Here is a 17,525-nt window from a genome sequence, read left to right on the forward strand (position 1 = left end):
CTGGTTAAACTTTGGACTAACAAATCAAGGGTGCCTAATTAAATGCTCGTATTTGTTTCCTGTATGTGGTCGGGAGCTGTTCCTGGTGTGGCACATAAAAAAATAATAATAAAAAAAGAGAGAGAGAGAGAGAGAGGAAAAAAAAACAGATTTATTAGTTACGGTCGTTTGGAGACCCGGTGAAGGACGAGCTGGATATGAAGTCTTGAAAATTTCTCAGACCTAATTTGGGGAATAAATCAGTACCAGAATATCGGACAGTTAGACCCAAGCTTCAAAAAGTTGCTCATTTTTCAGTATTCTAGGATATGCCATTTGCTTGTTTGTGGTTAATCAAAATGGCCGCTCGTTAACAGGACAAGAGAAAAGCGGCCATCTTTGACGTTTGACTATGGCAGACTTGACAAGAGCACCAGGAATGTCACAATTATCTCACGAGGGGGAGGGGCCAAGGGTTCCCAGGGCACCCTATCCGTCACTTCACCCTATGGTAGAAGGTGATATTTATTACACTTGTGAAGCAAAAAACAAAAAAAATACTAACATTTGCTTTTATTTTATGTTATCAATTTATTTTTCTGTAACTACCAAGATTACAATCTTTTGCTTATAACACTATCGTTGACCTAATCTTGTGGGTGGTTTAATTGCCAAGTCACGACTGGTTCTGTTTAAGCGTAGCTTTGATGATAAACAATACATGAATATAAAAGTATAAGAAAACTCCGAGATCATTTCAAACATAAAAACTACCCCTATCTTTCAGACCAACTAAGCCAGTTACTTTCTTCGCGATTTCTTCAAGCCCCGAGCAATGAGAAGAAAGAAGAAACTCTTCGTTTCTCTTTGTATAGCTTAACTAGAACAATACAAAGATTTAAATGCATTTAAGATGATGAGTGTGATCTTTAAGTACGCCAAAAACTTCCTGTTATTTTCAGTTTTTAATATATTCCTGTTTACCTCTTTTCATAAAAGTTGATGAAAAAGGAAATCAAACCGCCTTGCGGCTTAGAGAAACTTATGAAAAACACGTATTATATTAACAGTATAAAAATTTACCATAAAATATACACGTTAAACGCAGTGAAAGCCATAAAACTACACGAACTGCTTAACATCAGAACAAGGGTTTTGAATCACAAACAGATCACTCTTTAGCTCGTCTTCTTTCTCTCGTGCTTTTTTCTCGGTTGTTAAGACCAGTTTGCCCCTGGTGCAGGCCTTTCGCCTGGTAACGCAGATGTACACAATCAGAATCAAGGAAAAGCCCGTCAAAACTCCAGCAAGAATCATCAGAAAGGATTTCTCTTCGAAAATTTTATTACCTGAAATATTTGATGCATGTTAGTAAAAAATTTTCAATAAAACACTTTTTCGGTCAGTGAAATGGAGCAATTTTCAACTGAGCGTCAAAAGTAATCCGGGATTACTCTGTTTTTGCTTTAATTTGCTCTGTGATTGGTCCAGAAAACTCGCGCCACTCTCTCAACCAATCAGATGCAAAATTTAAACCAATCACGACTTGGTCGCCCGCGTTTTCCCGCGCTTTAGGCATTTTTCTCGGTTTTACTTTTTGTTCTCATTGGCTCTTAGAGCGCTATTGGATTGGGTGTCGTAAAGCAAAAACCAAAGTAACCACAAAGGCCAATTAAAATAAAGGAAAATATATTTAAGGGCCATTTAGAACTCAACGTAAAAAAACAACCAAACTGCCTAAAGCGCGGGAAAACGCGGGCGACAAAGTCACTATTGCTTTTAGTTTTGCAAATGATTGATTTAAGTTTTGAGAAATAAAAGAGAATCTTTAATCCCAGGTTATACTCTTGGGGTTATTAATCCTAACCCCTTTCCAGGCCCAAACATCCCTTTTTAAACCTCATTTTTAAACCTATCCCTGCTGTGTTTCAGGCCCTCTTCAGAGCGCCACGAATTGGTAAAACTCATTTGAAAATTCAGCTCGAATGATGTATTTTGGTCAGTTCTCTTTCTTTTTTTTCCAATCAAAGACCTAAATTCATGTTCGTTATTCCTTTGAAAACCATTTCCGATTTAAGACCATCACATTCAAATTTCATACCCTTTTTCAAAACATAACCACTCAAAAAACATACCCACTTGGGCGACACATAACTCTATGGCTTACATTGCTGGGAGGCGCCCCTCTCCCTGTTCACTCTTGTAACTCCACTTGCGTGCCTACATTTTTACGTCAGCGTTCAGGAAATGGACCATGTGTTTGTCGAAAAAGAGCTAGTCGTGTTTGTACTGACATATTTTGTAACCTAAAATTGTTGTTGTTGGTCACTCTAAACTCGAAATATTCGGTAAGTTTTATCGTATTTTATGCACACTGTAATTTCGCTCGCTGAGGTGTAATTTTCTGTTCATCGAAAACCTACTCTACTGTCAAAATTGGATGTTTACTCGGTTCGATCATGGGAAAATTCGTGGATTATAATCGGAATCCCTGCTAATAAATGGTTTGAGTTTTCGCTTTCGAGTTTATTCTTATGTGGTTCTGCCAACTGCGTAATAACTCTTTCATTCAGGTCACGGCAAGGTCGCCCTTTCTTCCTGAGACGCTATCACCATAAAATCAAGAAAAATAAGATAGTATCACACGGTAAGGATCCAAACTGTTAATTACCTTCAGAGTAATTAGCTGGACTGTATACTTTCACATTCCTCCAACCTAAAAGCATACAAAATTTTGAGAAAATGGCAGCAGTAAGAAATCCAGGCCTAACTAACAAATGAACCAATTGTGAACAGAAAAAGTACGAACGGACCGGCGGACGCACAAACGCAGTAATTTATGGATGGATCGCTGGATCGATGGATCGCTGGATCGATGGATCGCTGGATCGATGGATCGATGGATCGATGGATCGATGGATCGATGGATCGATGGATCGATGGATCGATGGATCGATGGATCGATGGATCGATGGATCGATGGATCGATGGATCGATGGATCGATGGATCGATGGATCGATGGATCGATGGATCGATGGATCGATGGATCGATGGATCGATGGATCGATGGATCGATGGATCGATGGATCGATGGATGCATAAATTAACCAATTAATATCGAGGAATAGCAATTGATGCAGAATACATGACAGTCTACTTTAGTACCTGTTCTGAGTGGTGTATAGTCTTCCAATGGGAATTCAAGTTTATTGGTGGGCAAAGCAACAACCTGAAGGAAAAAAGTAATGATACAAATAATGTAGAAATTCAAGCATGTAAGATGTTAAAGGAAAAGTTTTTCCACCGCGAGTAGTAAACTATTTGAGGCGGGAAGAAGGAAAAGCAAAGTTAGAGTGAGAGCATACCGAAATAAAAAAAATCTTGAAAGAATAGGAGCAAGTTCATTTCTGAGACTGGGATGTAACTATTTTTTGGGCGCGTTGAGATCTCAACAGAGGGATTCACTCACAGTAAGGTAAAGAGTGTTGGGGTATTTCCATCCATCCGTTTCGCTGATGTCAAGGTGTGGTCTAGTCTGAAAAAGGCGAAGAAAAAACATGAAGTAAGAACGTTATTGGCTTAAATTCAAACAGGAAGTGAATTGTGATTAATTGGGCTATTTTTTTTTCCATTACAGAGTGACAGTCAGAGTTTAGCCGCGAGAAGGAAACGAATGCTTCCTTAAAGAAAATTGGAGAGGAAGATCTTCAAATATTTTTTTAAACTTAATGCTTCAGGTAGTTTCTAGCAAGATATTTTTGATGATTTTTGACTTTTTATTCAGCCGGTGCCATTTTCGTAACCCGGGTCATCAATACGTAATAACTATTATAAAAAATATCACGAAGTACCTCGCCATGTCTTACGAAAACCGTACATCTGGATGACTCTGAGCTCGTGACTCAAAACAAGCATTAGGACTGGATTTCATCTGAACTGATATATGTGCAAAACTTCGTCTATTATGCTCGTTTTTCTTCGATTTGTTTTTCAATTCTGTGGTAGCTTGCAAGCATAACTTCATCATGAGCCCTGCAGGACGCCATTTCTCCGCCCGCGGGAAGACTTGAGACGAGTCGGGGAGACTTTTTGCGAGGGTCTACTTCATTTTCAGTGATACACCCCTTACAGACCTCTTGCCGACTCCCATTCCTCAAGGCTGGCTTCGGGCTTACTCGCGAGCGAAGGAAGGCTCGTACCGAAGTGCTAATAATGAGGACGTGCTCGCACTCTTTGGTAACGTACAAAGAAATGTTCTCACCTTGGGCACCAGTTTGCAACTTGTATTCCCAAAAATTTCGTCCGAGTTGTCTGGGCCTTCTGTGTACCATATCACGATGTAACCAAGCCAGTTAGAGGTAATATTCACGTCTACAAAAACCAAAGAAAAAGGAAAAACAATGACAGGTCGCTAGGAAATCATACTTCTTAACTCTTTACACCTTGATATCAATATGCATTCTCTTCACACTGTTCTCTGTACATTCCCTCAGGTGCTGACAAGGAGAATTTGTTAAGCAATCAAGAGCTTCTTAAATATTCGTCATCATTTCCTTTATTCTAACGACTTTGATTTCTGATTCGGGGTTCAAGGGTTAACATGAACTGATTAGTGAATAAACAAAACTCTATAGGCTGATAATGTAAACAAATAATTTAATAATTGATAATTTAATATAATAATTATTAATAATTAATCAATAATTATTTAATAATTAGTGATTAATTAATTATTAATTAAGATAATAATTGATAATGTTAACAAAGTTTAACTTAGTTTAACAAAACCGCGTCCTAAAAAATCCTCAATTCAGCTGAATCTTTAATATGAACATGTTTGTTTGCGAACAGTGTCAAGAGAGCCGAAAGCGAACAGTGGAAGGACATTTTTTTTTAATTAAATCAACCCTCCTATAGAGAGAACCTTTGGCTCTTTCATTGCGTAAAACCGTGGTTAGGGATAGATCTTGAGTACATAACCGGCTCTCTGGGTTCCTACTGCAACACCAAAAACGACTAGGAAAACACAGGGATCAAACGTCTGCACTAAATGGAGGATTATTGAAATGATGAATAGGCGACCCGCCTCAGTACTTCCCAGCTAAAAAACCTCAACAAATAAGTTAGGATGTTTTGCAAACGAGCAAGGTTTTTATTAGAGCTGGAAAAAGCGTAATACAAAAGAATACCCGTAATTACTAGAGTAAACTTTGTTTTCGAAAAGTCTAGCTACTTTTTATTCTTTTTGTATATTCAATTCATTTTCGCTAATTCTAAGATAGAGGCTTTGTCTTACTTTCTTCTTCAAATTTTATGCACGAAACATCAGCGCGCGGCCGGCTAAGGGGCTTTATTATTAATGCCTCCTTTCCTTCAACTTTTTGAAGGGCTGTAATCGTTTTGCACGGAAGAAAACATTCTTTATGCGTTTATATCTATAAACGTGAACAAACACAGGTTCTCAAGAGTAGCCTTTAATCTCGCTACATGCGACTCAAGCACAAACGCATTTTACCTTTTGGTCGTGTCCAATTCACTCTCGCCACCCATTCCTGGCTGTCTCCTTCCTTCATCTTTACGAAGTCTACTTCCACCTCCTTTACATTCCCTGGTTCGATTTCATCTGGATTGGGAGCATACTTATCTCCGTACGGACAGACTATGACGAGAAGGACAGAAGCGTTTTACTACCGCGACAATTACTGTACAACAATAATCCATACAAGTTTGGCGTTGGTTTCTTGGCGCGGGAAGTGGTACTATGTAGCATTTTGCCTAACTGAACAGACAAAACTCGCATGCTTGTTTAAATAGGAAAATGACCTTAGCACACATCGATTGAGTGTCGTGAAACCCAAACTAGTTGAAAGCAATTAGCGGAAAGATAATTATCACAATGAGCCAATAAGAACTGAGAACATAGGCAAGCAACCTGCTGAAGGGGCGTGAAAACGTGGGTAACCAAGTCCCTATTAGCTTCAGCTTTGCATCGGATTGGTTGATTGAGAGGATGGCGCGATTTCTTAGGCCGATCACAGGACGATGCGAGGTAAAACCAATGCGATCTCGAATAACTTTGACATTTACTGAAAACTGTGCTAAAACCACAAAGTTGGCCTGGAAACCTAAACAACCTTGATATTTGGCAAAAACCAATATTCATCTTTAATGCCCGAGCATTTTCACTTATACAAACTTACATTTCAAACGTCGACGACACTACTAAAAAAACGAGTTTACCTTTAACGGAAAAGAAATTTTACATATAAGAGAAGCTTTCAACAACATTCAACAACCAAACATTTTACAATTATTACAGTTACATTGAAATAGAGGTTTCTCGCACCGTTTTCAGAGGAACTTGTTGTTGTTGACGGATCTGCAGAGTTCAAGAGTTCAGAAGTTGAGCGTGTGCCGGGAGTAGAGGTTGTGGCTCCATCGTTCTCCGACTCGGTCGCTGCAATAAGAGAAAACTTGCGTTCAGTGCGCTTACTCTTGGAAAATCTTTGAGGCACCGGTTGACGAAAAATCTGTAATGAGCTCGTAAATATTTGTCTATGGGCGTGTGAATGTTTTGATGGGGGTAGTTTTCTATTTATTGATGCATCTAAGGTGCTAATGGAAGCGAAAAAGAATTAATAGGAGATGTGAAAGTCGGAGTTCATCTCAACAGTGCCTTGATGATTATGGAATTCTCCTCCTCAACCGCCTTGAGCCCCCCAACCCCCATCCCCCATCCCCCACCCCCCACCCCCCACCCCCACCCCCCACCCCCAAATCATCTTATCTTTTTAAAATGAACCCCGAATTCAAAACGACTTGTAAAATTGCGCCTCTCCACAAAATTTCTGCTCCCTGCCCTTACTGCTATCAGATCTTAAAGGGGACGGAATATCAAGCAAAGTAATAGTAGAGAAAGCAGACCTTAAACTCTCTAATATTTAATTATACGTAAGTTGCGCAACGGTTGCTGACGTTTCTCTGTGTAATTAATATTATTGTGAAGGAATTATTGTTTATTCTATGCTGTGCGTGATCCAAAAAAAAAATTCATGCAAGCAGAAAAGTACCACTTCTGTCAGTCACAGCCCAAAGAAAGATGAGCCTAGATTTCTCAGATTTTTTTCCTTTGTTCAGTTGATAAGTGTGACGGAAATATTCAGCTTGTAATCGGCTAAAGAAAGCATTAATGCTTGCAACGTGTGAAAGAAATGCAATAAAAAAAAATGCTCGTTATTCTTGCAAATCTTCTGCAGTGTGTGGCGGTAACATAAAGGTTTGAAATTATGCCCATTAATTTTCAGCACGCTTTCCATTGCTATGATACCATACCTTCATTCAAAGATAGGCACTTTTCCAAACATGATGATAACCTTGAGTCCTGAAAATCGAGAGGAAAATATTTAATTTCTTGTCAAACAAGGTGAAGTGACTGGCATAAAATTAGCAAGTGAAATAACGAACAAACACAGGTGACACGATGCAGCTAAGGCCTCTGAATTTTGTTAGGATAGAGCTACAGCCAAAGAAAATGAGACGGAAAAGAACCCCAGCCGATTGTAAGCGTGGACAAGGACGAACTAGGCCGAGGAAGACATCCCGGCCAGGATCATTTTTTAGTTTTTTTCTTCGTCCGTAAAGTTCCGTGCCTTTTTTTTCAATTTGCATCATCTTGCGATCTGAATAATTGTTATTGAGTTTCAGGGCGTCCTATGTCTTGAAAGAACTTGATACGACTTCTATATACACGGTAAAGAGTGTTTATCCTGTCGTCTCGTATTTACACGGCACCCTATTAGACTTGTTATGTACCTCGTAATTTGAGTATCCTCGATGCGAATAATATCAGGAATTAGTGCCCTTCCTTTAACCTCGTTACAGAAAAGGTCCCAGAAAAAGCTATGACATTCTATCAGTTTTAGATGAGAAGGGACCATTCACTGCTGTAAAAACTGAACGATGTCAGAGAAGGGCCAATAAAAAAATCAGTTAGATTTTCTTATATCAGTTAAGCCTTCTGTAACAAGCTGGTGCGGGTAAAACCGACGTGATAAATCAGTTTAATTCAGCTATGTCTGTTATGTGTTGAAACGCCGTATATAAATACATAATATAAAAAAATAAAAAAAAAACACCGGGGAAAGCCCAACTTCCTTTAAAAAACCAATAATGTGAATGATTAACGTAGAATTGTCTCTAAAACCGACTGCAAAATTCTAATTGATCAAACTTGTAAATACGTATGTTCAAAGTCTTTCTTCCTTGTAATGTGGGTTCGTTTCGTGAAGCGCCCTTTGAAAATCAACCAATCGAGTCTTTACAATTCAAAGAAAATAAAAATGATAATATTGTACAAAATTTTCAAGAATCGATTTTCATTATTTGCCTTTTTTTAACATAGTGTCACCTGTGTGTCCACTGACTTCGTATCGAGAATTGAAAATTATTAATACCCACGCAAAATGATGAACCCCCTCAATTTAAAGAAAAAATCTCGGAGTGAAAAACTTACGTGTTCATTCACCGAGGAAGGTTCCGTGGAAACTGAATCCTGACATCTTCGTTCACAATCGTTCAAGCCTCGGTTCGATTCTTCCTTGTGAAAATTAGCGAAGCATTGCGCCCGCGTAATAAAGTAAACCCAAACAACGCTTACCAAAACAGAACGAAAATTTAAGCGCAACATGTTGGATACTTAAGCAAGATTTGCGGATGCCCAGCACTGTTGCAGATCTTCCCACAAAGCGGAGTCTTAATTACACAAACTAGAGGAAGTTTTAAGACTAGATACTAACCGCGTCAGCGTTCCAAGTTATTCAACGCTCGATAAATAAGATTACCATTTATTTTGACACAGGAAGTCGTAACTACATCTTAATGTTATGCGGAACTTCAACTTTCTGTCTGCTTTTCATAGTGATAATAGCACGTTTTTGACAGGCCAGAGTGACCTATGGAGGATCAGCACTGCGCTTAAACATGCTTTGAGTTGATCAAAGAGATGATTTTGTCTCAGCAATCTAGGTTGTTTTGTAATCAACTTCGCTCTTCCTGTTTATCTTATTATGGCGTGTTATCTGAAGCTTATGAAAGACGAGTTTTCGATGGCAAAGCCTAGGTAAAGGCGAAATTTCCCCGAAAGCAGGTTTATTTCACGGGCTTAAGAGAGGGGAGCAAGGGAATGGAGCAGTTGGGGGCGAGGATTGAAAAAGTGACAGAGAGGAGAAGCTTTTCAATAACAAGCATTACGGTTTTCAGTCCTTCATTGATATTTGACCCCACATAACCGATGGGTATATCTACTAAGTGGTCGAGTTTTCCAATGAAAGTGATACTGTGGCTTTTGATTTCTCTGAGCCAAAAGCTATCGCCATAAGCTTTCTCAAATACTCGTTTCAGTTTCTTCACTTTTGTTTAAACTTTCATGGGTTGAGAGTGATCACATATTGTGCAGCACACTAACCCACCGTGAAGAAAATCAAATTCTCTGTTGTCACGCATCACATCGCCTTTGTCAAGAAGCGACAATTTGCGGCTGCGGATAGCGCTAGGATTGAATCAAAACTCCTCTAGAACGAGTTTGACGCGATGATTGTTTATGGAAGACAGCCATTATTAGACAAAAGCGCGCGGGGGGGGGGGGGGGTCCACGCGGTATCCTTGCTCACTCGCTGCGATGGCAATAGATAGCTGTGCGTCGTAATTACAAAAAATCCGTCGTGTCTCTTTCATTTCCTTTATCTATGCCGGTTCGACTTTTTAATACTCCTAAGTCATAAAAATATAAGATAGAAACGTCAATTGGAAGGCCATAATTAATATTTCTGCACAAACCTGTTTCACTTCTAGGGGGGGGGGGGAAGGGAAGAAACATTTCATATTTAGGCTCAACAAAGACATTCTAAACATGGTGAGGTTTATTTTTGAGAGCTTGAATCTTCGTCAGGATGTACAGCGTATTCAGTGTCTTTTACAAGGTATCTCTATATGTAAGCCTATGGTCTTAATTACAAGGTCAACATGTGTGGCACCATCAATTTTAAAATCTAAATATACCGTCAGATCAGAGCGCTACATAGTCGACAAACCATATGCATCGCACTTGTTCGAGAGATAGAGGGATTCTGTTTAAAATTCAAAGTTTCCTCCATCCCTACTTGCGGCTAAAAGCCTCACCCACCCCGGCCCGTGTTATTAATACTACACGTGATTTCCCCCCCTCCCCACTCATACCCAGCCCAAGGGGTTTTTACTACACAGGAACCGCTTCAGATCATCGTCAAACATATCCACGTTGGTATCAAAATTACATTGAAATACTGATTAGTGTTGCGGAAGCTTTCGGAGACTTTACGACCAGTATTTCAACAAAGAATTTTCCTTTCATAAAACATGCAGCTGAACAAATAAGACTTCCTGACTACAGGATTCTTTCAATCAGTGTTTTCGTTTGTCAGTTTCGTACCCTTTCCAAGAAAGGCAAACAAGTGTTTTGAAACACACGCTTGAAAAAAAGATATGTATTACCATTTTTTTAATTTCACCTTTATGTATATCTTGCGTGGTTTTACTCCTCAGCAGTTAGTAAAAACTGCGTCAAACTTATTATTAATTCATCAAAAGATTAATTTTGGCAAATAAAACAAACTGCGTCGCTTTGATGAAGGATTATTCGAGAAAGAAGTTGCTATAGTGTAGATCGACCTTGGCTCACAGCTGTGTGTTTATCGATTTATAAATCAGTGAAAAATAAAATGAAGACAGATCACGAAACCTGCTTATTTGTCTGGTGAGTCCGTCGTACGAGTGGACTTCTTTTTTTAACGAATTCACAGGTAGCCCAAGCTCGCAAATGAGCCTCGGTAAATACGCAAATTTATGGAGTTTCGTTTCGCGAGCTGGCCTTCCTGTGGCTAAATCAGCCAAATTCTTCGGAAAGAATTTACCGTTTTGGGCCAGGCAAAACAGAAAATAAAAAACACCAGAACGACAGTTTCTTACTTTCGCAAAAAGAGTTTATTGAAATAAATTGATGTGCTAGATCGTTGCTCTGTCTGTTCTCTTAGCTGGAATCGCGTACATCTCTAATGAAGAGATCAGACATGAACCGAAATATCACTTCCTTCTAGGTAAACGAGACGCTCTGTAGCTACAAGGTTTTCCTTTATGCAAATTCGCGTCCATAGCTCTAATTAGGCACTTCAAACAGGATAAAAACAAAAACAGGCCATTGTTAAGATTAATTAAAGCGCCGTCTGAGTGGATCTTTTCAGTTGAGATCAGGCGATATTTTAGATAATTGAAACAATTTTTCTTTTTTTAACATCAGGGAGAAACAACTTCGCTCTTAGGTAACAAAGGCAGGTTTGATTTTTTTTCACGAGTTCAAATTTTGAATTCATAATTCATAGAATTCTTGAAAATATTTTTGTCGCGAACTTCCATATTCTTTTGGTCATCGCCAAACCCTCAACTCCCACTCCCCCCCCCCCCCCCACTCTGTCGACGAACTCAAGCGGTGTGGTCTCTAGAGACAACGACTGCGGGGAAGGAGGGGAGGGGGTGGGAAGAAGACTAATTCTTCCTTAGGACTAATGTATGGATTTCAGGGTGTGGATTCATAAACAAGAGTATACCATTTTACAATGGGTCCCAACCAATGTACCTTTACTTGTACACAAAAAAATTTATTGAATAGAATTAAGAATTTTCCATTTCTTGGCATACATACTTACAAGTATCCCCATAGATTCTTCCAAATAAAGACTAAAGAATCCATCAGATAATCCTAGAATCCAAAAATTTAAATACATCCATAGGAGAGAAACACTTGCATGTAGGAATACCTGCTAGAGGAATGCTTCCCCTTAAAAATTAATGTTTTTGTGGTCAAATTAATCTTTGGTTGAAATTTTCATTTTTCTCTTTAAAATGGCCATGCTAATAGAGAACAATAAGTTTCTAAGAAAGAAAAGTAAAGTTCAACCCAAGAATAAAATTTAGTGACAAAATTAGTACAAATTTTTACTTTGTTTTTGCTCATGTGTATTGAGCATTTGCTACAATTTCCCACAATTAAGCAAAATGATAAAACTTTTACAAGAGCATCAAGAAGTAACTGAGTAAAGACTGCCTGCATCAGTTCTGCAAAGAACAACAAGTAAGATTCTTCACAAGACCAGTCTGAATTTCACAAGAATCCACAATGCAAGTTACAGTTCGACTGAGTCATAGAAAACCATATGGTAAGTACAATATGTGCAGGAATATTGTACTTGGTCTATTTTGCAGGAAAAAGTTGTTTCCTTCCATGATACAAAATGAAGAGGAGCCACAAAACAAAACTGATGGGGAACTTAGCAAATTAAGTTGCTATGAAGTCCAAAACTCATTTTCCCTAATATAGCACTTCTGATAGTAGATGGGTTTCTTCCAGTGCAGTTCTGCCAGAAAATGGCCTGGATATATTGAGATCTTGGTGATTTACACCATTGAGTTGCTTCCATCTCCTGCTAATTTACCCACTATCTGAAAATTTAAATATAAAAACATCACATTACAGAATGTTAGGTATAATTTGTTCTGGTGGTGATTTCATTCAATTACTGTATATTTATATCTAACTAAATTCTGAAGTGTTTGTTTACTTCATGTACTATTTTTTTCATTGGAGTCAAAAATATGTGACTACTGTCCAGAGCAGGTGAAACATTAGCCTGTTCCAGGCATTCATTTGGTAAAACAGAGCAAAATAGTAGATGGCATGATACCAGAGGATGGAGTGAAAAAAGCAGGAGGCTTGCATAAAGGAAAGAGGTTTGAGTTGGGTCACCCAAACCAGTTACTTTTTCCAACCCATCTGCTTCTATAGTTAGTTACTATTTCACTCCCTATACTAACAGAATGCCTGCAACAGGCTGGTGAAACATATGAAAAGCTGCAAGATCAAAAACTGTCTTATTGTACCTGGCCTGAGAGTAAAGAATTTTCCTTAATCAATTTGAATCCAGGTAAGAAAGAGAGGAAAATGGAACATTTTTATTCAAAAGATTATCTTTAAATTCAGCTACTTTTTTTTAATACATATCTCCAAAAAATTTTTTATTAGTTTGCCAAACTAAGACAGCAGTTTAGTTTGCAAAAGTTCTTCTTTCAGAGAGTCATATCTCAATGGTGGATGATTGGAACAGGGTTCAAAATTTCACAGTTCTCTTTTCTTTAATCCTTTAACTCCCATGAGTGACCAAAACAGAATTTCTCCTTACAATATCAATACAATATCAACCAGACAAGTGATGAGAATATAGAAAAATATCAATTTGGGAATAATAAGTTGATCCAATACTAAATTCTCTGAACTAACATTATGAGAACTATATGGTTAACAGTAAGAGGAATGACAAATTCGATCTGAGAGTTAAAGGGTTAAGCTTTGAACATTAATCACCTATGGAGTTGAAAAGCAACTAAAAAAAAAACCAGTTTTAAGGATTCTATCTATTATATCAGTGGAATTAATTAATGACATGCTTTGCTCTCATTGACCACACAAATGGTCTACTTTAACTACTTCTTTCCAAAACAAAACAATGCAAAATGTTAGCACAAATAGTTTAAAAATTATAATTTTTCAGGCAGCTTTTTTCCTACTGTCACTTTAACCCTTCATTTCCATGATCTCATCAGTAATTCTCCTTACCATGCTACCATGTAATTCTTATTTTAGTTTGGAAAATTTTCTATTGGATCAACTGATAATCTCCTTATCAATATTTTCATGATATTAATATCATTTGCCTGCTTGATATTGTATTGGTATTGTAAGGAGAAATTCTACCTTGGACACTTATGGGAGTTAAAGGTTTAAAATTGCAAAAAAGAGCTTGGCTGATAAAAAAAGCCATAGTACCTTTCACCCTTTAACTCCCATGAGTAACCAAGACAGAATTTCTCCTTACAATATCAATACAATGTCAACCAGGTAAGTGACGAGAATAAAGAAAAATATCAATTTGGGGATAATAAGTGGATCTAATACTAAATTCTCTGAACTACCAATATAAGAATTTTATGGTTGACATTTAGGAGAAGTACAAATTTGATCTGGGAGTTAAAGGGTTAAGCATGCACAGTAAATTTATGAAAAATGTAAAGCCTACAAACCATGCTAATTCCTGGGAGGTTGAGTATATTTCCAATGACAGGTACTCTTCTTAAAAAGTTTATAACAACTGGAAAGAAGCCACTGAAAATGACAACAGTAATTACTTCAGTCTAATTAAACAAATAAATGTGTGCCTCCACCACACATTTTCAACTGACAAATTCAGATATATGTATACAGCAAGCTGCACGTTAATTAAAAACCTCTTTTCAAGAAATGAGTGTGGCGCAGCATTCCTCCCCACAAGGACCCTCTGTGGGAGAATCCTTCCCCCTTAGGAAGATTTAATACTGACCTGGAGAAACCATGAGAATTGAACTTGTGTCATACATGCTATAGATACCTCTTACTAACCAAGTGAGGGGCCAGCGCTGTAAGGTATGAACTGATAAATCGAGAATAATACATGGGCACATGTGGATATGGAATTTCTCCTCAAGTGTTTAATTTGATAGCTCATGAGAGAGATGTTGAATTGAACCGGAGAAGAGCAATTTCATATCTACAAGCAACCAGTTATTATTTTATCATAGAAACACAATAGCCCTTCACTGACAAGAAAAGTCAACTTTATCAATGAATAAAAGTAAAAGGATTGACAATCCCTGAATAAAAATGGTAAAGTGTGTTGGTGATATGGCTCAAGATGAAAAAATGAGTAGAAACACTACAAAAACAAACAGTGGGTGTAATTTTCAAAACACAAAATTCTTAGTCATTGACCTGGTCCCTACTGACAGAAGAAATCTTTCAGGTACATTGTTCTAAGCTGGGAGAAATGCCATTACCAAAGCCACTTAATATGTAACTTTTGGTTTTTTCTATGTGTATTTTGGTTTTCTTCCCCTTTGAGGAAAGTTTGAACATCACTGTCAGTAAGCGATATGGATTTTTTCCAATGTTTTAGCAGTGATACCATGATTTCTGTCCATTTACCCACACAGCAAAAACAAAGAAAATTATTGATTCACACAAAGTTCTTTTATTGTTTTTGTTGACATGATATTCTTTAGCATGCACTTAACAAATTTTCACACTTTTTGTCTTCACTGTTTTATTGAGAATGATACCAATTGTAAAAATCAGTTCTTAAAAAAAAATCGATATCACGAGATCTACTGAGTTGGAGAAATTGCTTGAAACGGGAAAAATACTCTTTACTTCAAGGCAGTGCTAGCTAAGAAAATTTCTCTGATGCATCGAATATTCTGTTACACTAATTAATTATGCAGCACCACAAAATGGACATATCGGCATCATTTTCTGTGTGAATTGGCCTGAAGCCAGTCTTTTCATGGTTGTTGAATTCTTTTATTTTCAAGTTCACTTCCCATGTAAGTGAGAATTGTTTTTTTGAACTAAACAAAGAAACAAGCTATGAAATTGACAAGGTAAGAAAGTAAGAGTATGAACAAGATAAAAGCTATGTTATCGAGTTTTGTGTGTTTTTTTATTTGCATCGGCTTTCATTGAGGGCAATAAAGTCTCTTATTATAATGAACAATCTGCGTGAAATAAACGAGTTATTGCACAAGTATTTCGAAGAGAATCTGTAGTGGATTTTATCACCTGTTTTTTTCCTGTTTATCGTTTTTAACTACACTGGAAACTTGAAAAATTATTGTATTACCTGCACCTTCCTATAACCCGCACCAACAACTGTTTGTGAAAAAATTAACAGATTACCAGCAGGTTATTGGCTGGAAATTACAGTAATCTGAAAAAATTCCCACAAACAACCTTGGATTGAGAACGGTGAAGGCTTCACCATTCATTCATCAACCTGACCAAGTGGTGCAAAAGGCGAGTGACATGTTAGCAGCTGATTGGTGATATCATGCATACATGAAAAAATATGATATTTTTTCATGCATTGTTATGGCTTTTCTCAGGGCTCGAAATCCTTGAATAACACCACAGTTTATGTGATGAAATGAGGTTAATGAGATATTTGTGATATTTCTGGGCTCAAATAGAGGACAGAGACTTCAATTCAAACAAACCTTTGAATTCGACAGGCCATACAGTGAAATATAATGCTTATTGACTGAGTTTGGTCTGGCTGAATGGGAAAATACTTGGCTTGAGGTCATGACATGCGGACCTGGGCTCAGTCTGTCTGTCATGACCTCAAGCCAGATATTTTCCTGTTTTACCCTCATACCCAGTCAATAAGTACATATTCTTGCATAATTGAACTACAACTTACCTAAACAAAAGTATAAATCCATAAATTTCTATGATCATTCCTATAAGAGGCCAACCAATAAGAACAACTAAAACTCCACCAAGAAAACAAGAACTTCCCTTGAGCTTGTGTTTTTGAAAGAAAAATCTAAAAGTTCTTTCTAATCCAATTACCAGTGCTAATCCAGAAATGAATAGTATCTGTAACAGATAAGACAAAAAAAAATCCAACTGAAACACCAATACTAAGTAAACTCTTATCTTCATCCTCTGACCCCTATGAGTGACTAGCATCTAATTTCTCCTCACAATATCACCCCTGAATCACACATTAAGGTCAGGAGAAAAAAGGAAATGATCATGATCTGAAGAAGCTCCTAACTGTTAAAGAAGAAGCTCTTAACTGTTAAACAAATTCTCCTTGGAGCACCTAAGGAAATGAATAGAGAACAGTATGGAGAATAAAGATACTGATGTTAGGACGCAAAGGGTTAAAAGTGTAAACACTTATGAGCTGCAGAGAAATTTGTCTGGCCTAGCTTTTTAATGTAGGGAGAATAGTTACATCGTATCTTTGGTTTCACATCAATGGATTCGTTATCAATCAATAAGCACCTGGCAATTAGTTCTCATCTAATTGAAAATGATCAATTATGATGACATTCTGAACTGCTGAACAGTATCCACAGACGTTTGTGTGTAATATCTCAAATGACAAGAGCCCAATATATTTGATTATGAACATGCTTAGCACCGGTAGAAATACATTGCAAGAGATCTAAACGCTCTCCAATTTTCGCTGATGTTTTAAAAATTTAAGCAGGAAGGTGTTAGATACTTACATTTCCAATAGCTAAGAGACCTTTGTCGAAAAAGAACAAAACTCCCAAAAAGAGAAAAAATACTCCAAAGCCTGTTACACCAATGCCGATTTCTAAAAATCAATTTTCAAACAGAAAAATATCAAAGACACAGATTTCATGTGAAGTGTTGAAGTGAAAAAGGGGTTCTTACTTTGATAATCTGTAATAGGCAACATTTCCCAAGGTTATACGTTATGTTTGTTATCTCTCTCTACCGTACTACAACTCATTTAGATCTATGACCGGAAAGCCACGTTGAATATTATCACTACGCATGCTTCATTCTAACCGCTGGTCAAATAAACTGCACAGTCAGCAGTTCATAGTTCAT

General features: G+C 37.5%; 2 protein-coding genes across 2 annotated transcripts; both read right to left on the minus strand.

Moving 5' to 3' along the window:
- Positions 1-550: 550 nt before the first annotated feature.
- Positions 551-9,570, minus strand: LOC113674707 (uncharacterized). The gene is made up of 9 exons (XM_027191193.2): positions 8,493-9,570; positions 7,313-7,361; positions 6,327-6,437; positions 5,496-5,639; positions 4,242-4,351; positions 3,450-3,515; positions 3,146-3,209; positions 2,651-2,695; positions 551-1,328 (listed from the first exon to the last, which is right to left on the minus strand). The coding sequence occupies exons 1-9, from the start codon at positions 8,664-8,666 to the stop codon at positions 1,102-1,104; spliced, it is 990 nt and encodes a 329-aa protein (XP_027046994.2). The 5' UTR covers positions 8,667-9,570; the 3' UTR covers positions 551-1,101.
- Positions 9,571-11,646: 2,076 nt separating this feature from the next.
- On the minus strand, positions 11,647-17,477 carry LOC113674676 (vesicle transport protein GOT1B). Its single transcript, XM_027191158.2, has 5 exons — positions 17,346-17,477; positions 17,174-17,265; positions 16,354-16,532; positions 14,144-14,225; positions 11,647-12,508 (listed from the first exon to the last, which is right to left on the minus strand). Exons 1-5 carry the CDS (start codon positions 17,368-17,370, stop codon positions 12,464-12,466), a joined length of 423 nt encoding a protein of 140 aa, XP_027046959.1. The 5' UTR covers positions 17,371-17,477; the 3' UTR covers positions 11,647-12,463.
- Positions 17,478-17,525: the final 48 nt, after the last annotated feature.

This window comes from Pocillopora damicornis, chromosome 10, assembly GCF_964200805.1.
Source record: "Pocillopora damicornis chromosome 10, jaPocDami1.2, whole genome shotgun sequence".
Lineage (NCBI taxonomy): Eukaryota > Metazoa > Cnidaria > Anthozoa > Scleractinia > Pocilloporidae > Pocillopora > Pocillopora damicornis.

Bases quoted from the DNA above. Each gene is read 5' to 3' on its own strand.
- LOC113674707 (XM_027191193.2), bottom strand. From the start codon at position 8,666: ATGTTGCGCTTAAATTTTCGTTCTGTTTTGGTAAGCGTTGTTTGGGTT. The intron at 5,640-6,326 runs GTGCGAGAAACC...TTCTCGTCATAG, and splicing joins AACAAGTTCCTCTGAAAACG to TCTGTCCGTACGGAGATAAG. The intron at 4,352-5,495 runs GTAAAATGCGTT...TGGTTTTTGTAG, and splicing joins GAATTGGACACGACCAAAAG to ACGTGAATATTACCTCTAAC.
- LOC113674676 (XM_027191158.2), bottom strand. From the start codon at position 17,370: ATGTTGCCTATTACAGATTATCAAA. The intron at 17,266-17,345 runs GTAAGAACCCCT...ATTGATTTTTAG, and splicing joins GCCTATTACAGATTATCAAA to AAATCGGCATTGGTGTAACA. The intron at 14,226-16,353 runs GTAAGTTGTAGT...TGTCATTTTCAG, and splicing joins GGATTTATACTTTTGTTTAG to TGGCTTCTTTCCAGTTGTTA.